The sequence below is a fragment of the Octodon degus genome, unplaced genomic scaffold (assembly GCF_000260255.1).
Source record: "Octodon degus isolate 3935 unplaced genomic scaffold, OctDeg1.0 scaffold00133, whole genome shotgun sequence".
NCBI lineage: Eukaryota > Metazoa > Chordata > Mammalia > Rodentia > Octodontidae > Octodon > Octodon degus.
The window spans coordinates 6,135,399-6,137,969 of record NW_004524709.1 but is presented as its reverse complement, the minus strand read 5'-3'; the positions used below and the strand labels follow the sequence as shown (position 1 = coordinate 6,137,969).

Here is a 2,571-nt window from a genome sequence, read left to right as displayed (position 1 = left end):
TATGGTAATAAAGTGAAGGCAACTATAGGTTACTTTTTTAAGGTTCTCGCCACCTGGAGTTTCCCCCTTCCCATTTGGGAAAGTCCCTGATGGGTTTTAGAGTAGGGTAGAACAGGCCCTTGCCTCAGTCGGTTTGATTTTAATTACCTCGATGGGGGTTTTCTTGTTTTTGCTCTATCTTCTTGCTGTCTCAGCTGATTACAGTTTTTGAAAGCTGAGCCGATTTCCCACCCTCCCACCTCCTAGTGTATTATCTTAAGCCTTGAAGACTTTTTTTTTCTGGGGGGAAGGTACGGGAAGTTGAACTCACGACCTTGTGTCTGCAAGGCTGCTGCTCTGTCGCTGAGCTATCTCCCGGGTCTCAAGACCCCACTGTTTAACTCTCAGTTTTGGTATGTCTATTAACTCCACTGGTGCGAGGTCTAACCTAGCTGGCTCAAGGGGAATGAGGTGCTGGGAAAAGGCATAAAAATTAAAGAATATGTCAGAGGAAGCGCTGACACAGCCGTCTCAGTATGGAGTGATGAAACCAATGGCAAGAGTAGGGAGAAAATAAGGTCAAATTTAATCAGCAGGAGGAAGGCCAGGAAGAGCAAAGGGCAGGCGCCCAACCCATTGTGGTTCCCTCGCGCTCAGGTACGTTGCGCAGAGGTCTCGCCTCGGCTCGTTCCGCTCAGCTGTGCAGGGCGGAGCCTTTGGCGAGGCCCGAACGGCGGTGCACACTGTGTACCTGGCAGATGGCTGCAGGTAGGAAGGGTTCGACGAGGAAGCCCGGGAGGCCTGGAGAGCGTGCAGTCTCTTTCCCCGACTCTGCGTCAACATTAATTAGCACCAAACTGCTTTCTACACATCCAGACCGCAGCACGCGCTGCGAGCGAGACGCCAGAGCCCAGCGACTCGCCCAGACCGTGACGCCACTCGGGCCGCCAGAACCTTGGGGACCTCGGTTCCGGGCACAGGATGGATGTCCGAACCCCGTCCTTTACCTGGCAAGGACGAAATCTCCCCAAGCCCTCAAACCCGGCGGTCCTCTCTCCCGAAGCCCCCAGCTCAAGGGGACCCCCATCATTCTGAGGCAGACATCCGCACCAAGAGGTGGCGCTAGGCTCGTAAGCAGGCGTCGTCAGCGTCGCGGATATGACGAATACCGGAAGTGACGTTTATACCGCGCCTCTGGTGGCGGAAGTCCCGCCTGCCCCTGCCGAAGGAAGTGACTTTCACCCTGCGGGGATCCTCGTGTTGCCTATCGCCAGCATGGCGCACTATAACTTTAAGAAGATCACTGTGGTGCCGTCCGCCAAGGTAGGGGGCTTCAGATAGGCTTCACCACCTCTCTCCCCTGTTACTTCTCGCCCATTTCCCTGGGAGAGCCGAGGCCCGTAATCCTGGGGTTGAGAGAGGGAGACACTAGTTTCCCGTTGCCGGGCCTCACTTCCTAGGCTGCGTCCTCTGGTGGATCACCAGGGATGAGGGTCAGAGATCAAACTCAAGACCTTGCGCTTACCAGGCAAGCGCTTAAGCTGCTGAGCTATCTCCCCAGCCCAGCCCACCGTTTGAAAGCAAGGCTTTACTCCGTTCCTCCAGAGTCTAGGGAGGGTCCCTCAGGAGTAAATGGTCTCTCAGGGGCTGCCGAGGGGACGAGGTGGATAGGTGAGCAGTGGCGATCGGGAGGTGCAAGGGAGAAAGCCGACTGTGCCCATCGATGAGCCGAGACCAGCCTTGAGATTCGGAGTTAAGCGTCGACCCCACTTTTTCTGGAAGTATTGACTTGTTGCTGTCGCGGTTTAACGTTTACTTTTTAAGACGTTCCTTTTTTTTTTTTTTTCTGTTAGATTTAGGAAAATTAAGTTGTTTTCAGACATACATAAACATGGCCAGGCCAGATTTATATATTGTAATTAACTATAGCAAGAGACTTCAAAAAATGTTGTAGAGATTGTTAATGAGTCAGTTGGTCTCCGTGGAGAACTTTCGGGGGGTGCATGTGCATGTGCGTGTGTGTGTGTGTTGCAGTTAACAGGTGAAAACACGTCGGGCAAATGTGCTTGTCGGGCAAGTCCTTGGAGTCCTAAAAGGGAGAATCAGTGCAAAGAAGAGGTTGCTGTCCTTTGCTAACTTGCTCAGTGTGAATGTTTTCAGTCTTTCAATGCTTCTTCAAGCCCCAACGATGGAATCAGCTTGTGTTAGGAAACTTATTCCAGAACTATTTTGCATTCCTAATGAGTTGTTTTATCGTTTCGCTCAGTCTTTTCTCACTTTTCTGAGTCATTCTGGCACTCTACATTTTGGTATTTGCAAGTAAATCATTTGTAGGAATCACATCTTGTTTTTTAAATTTATTTATTATTTTTTTCAAAGTTTTATTGATAAACATATAGCAATGAGACAGTTTCAAATCAAATCGAAAGTACAGTTTCAACAAATAATACACTGCTTATGTACTTCTTAATGGTTAATTGCTGTACAAGATACAGACTTGTGATCCTACTTACAAACACCATTAGAAAAAATCATTCTATTCATTAAGAGAATGCAACTATATATCTATCCCAACCACTTTGAATACACAGA

The 2,571-nt window shown here is 49.2% G+C and overlaps 1 protein-coding gene across 1 annotated transcript in view; it reads left to right on the top strand.

The window, feature by feature from the left end:
- The first annotated feature begins 634 nt into the window (after positions 1–634).
- The window catches only part of Gtpbp4 (GTP binding protein 4), a 28,434-nt gene continuing 26,497 nt past the window's right edge, over positions 635–2,571 (top strand). The window contains exon 1 of the mRNA XM_004641278.2: positions 635–1,302. Coding sequence (XP_004641335.2) covers positions 1,138–1,302 — 165 coding nt within the window. The 5' untranslated portion in view covers positions 635–1,137. The remainder of the gene's footprint in view (positions 1,303–2,571) is intronic.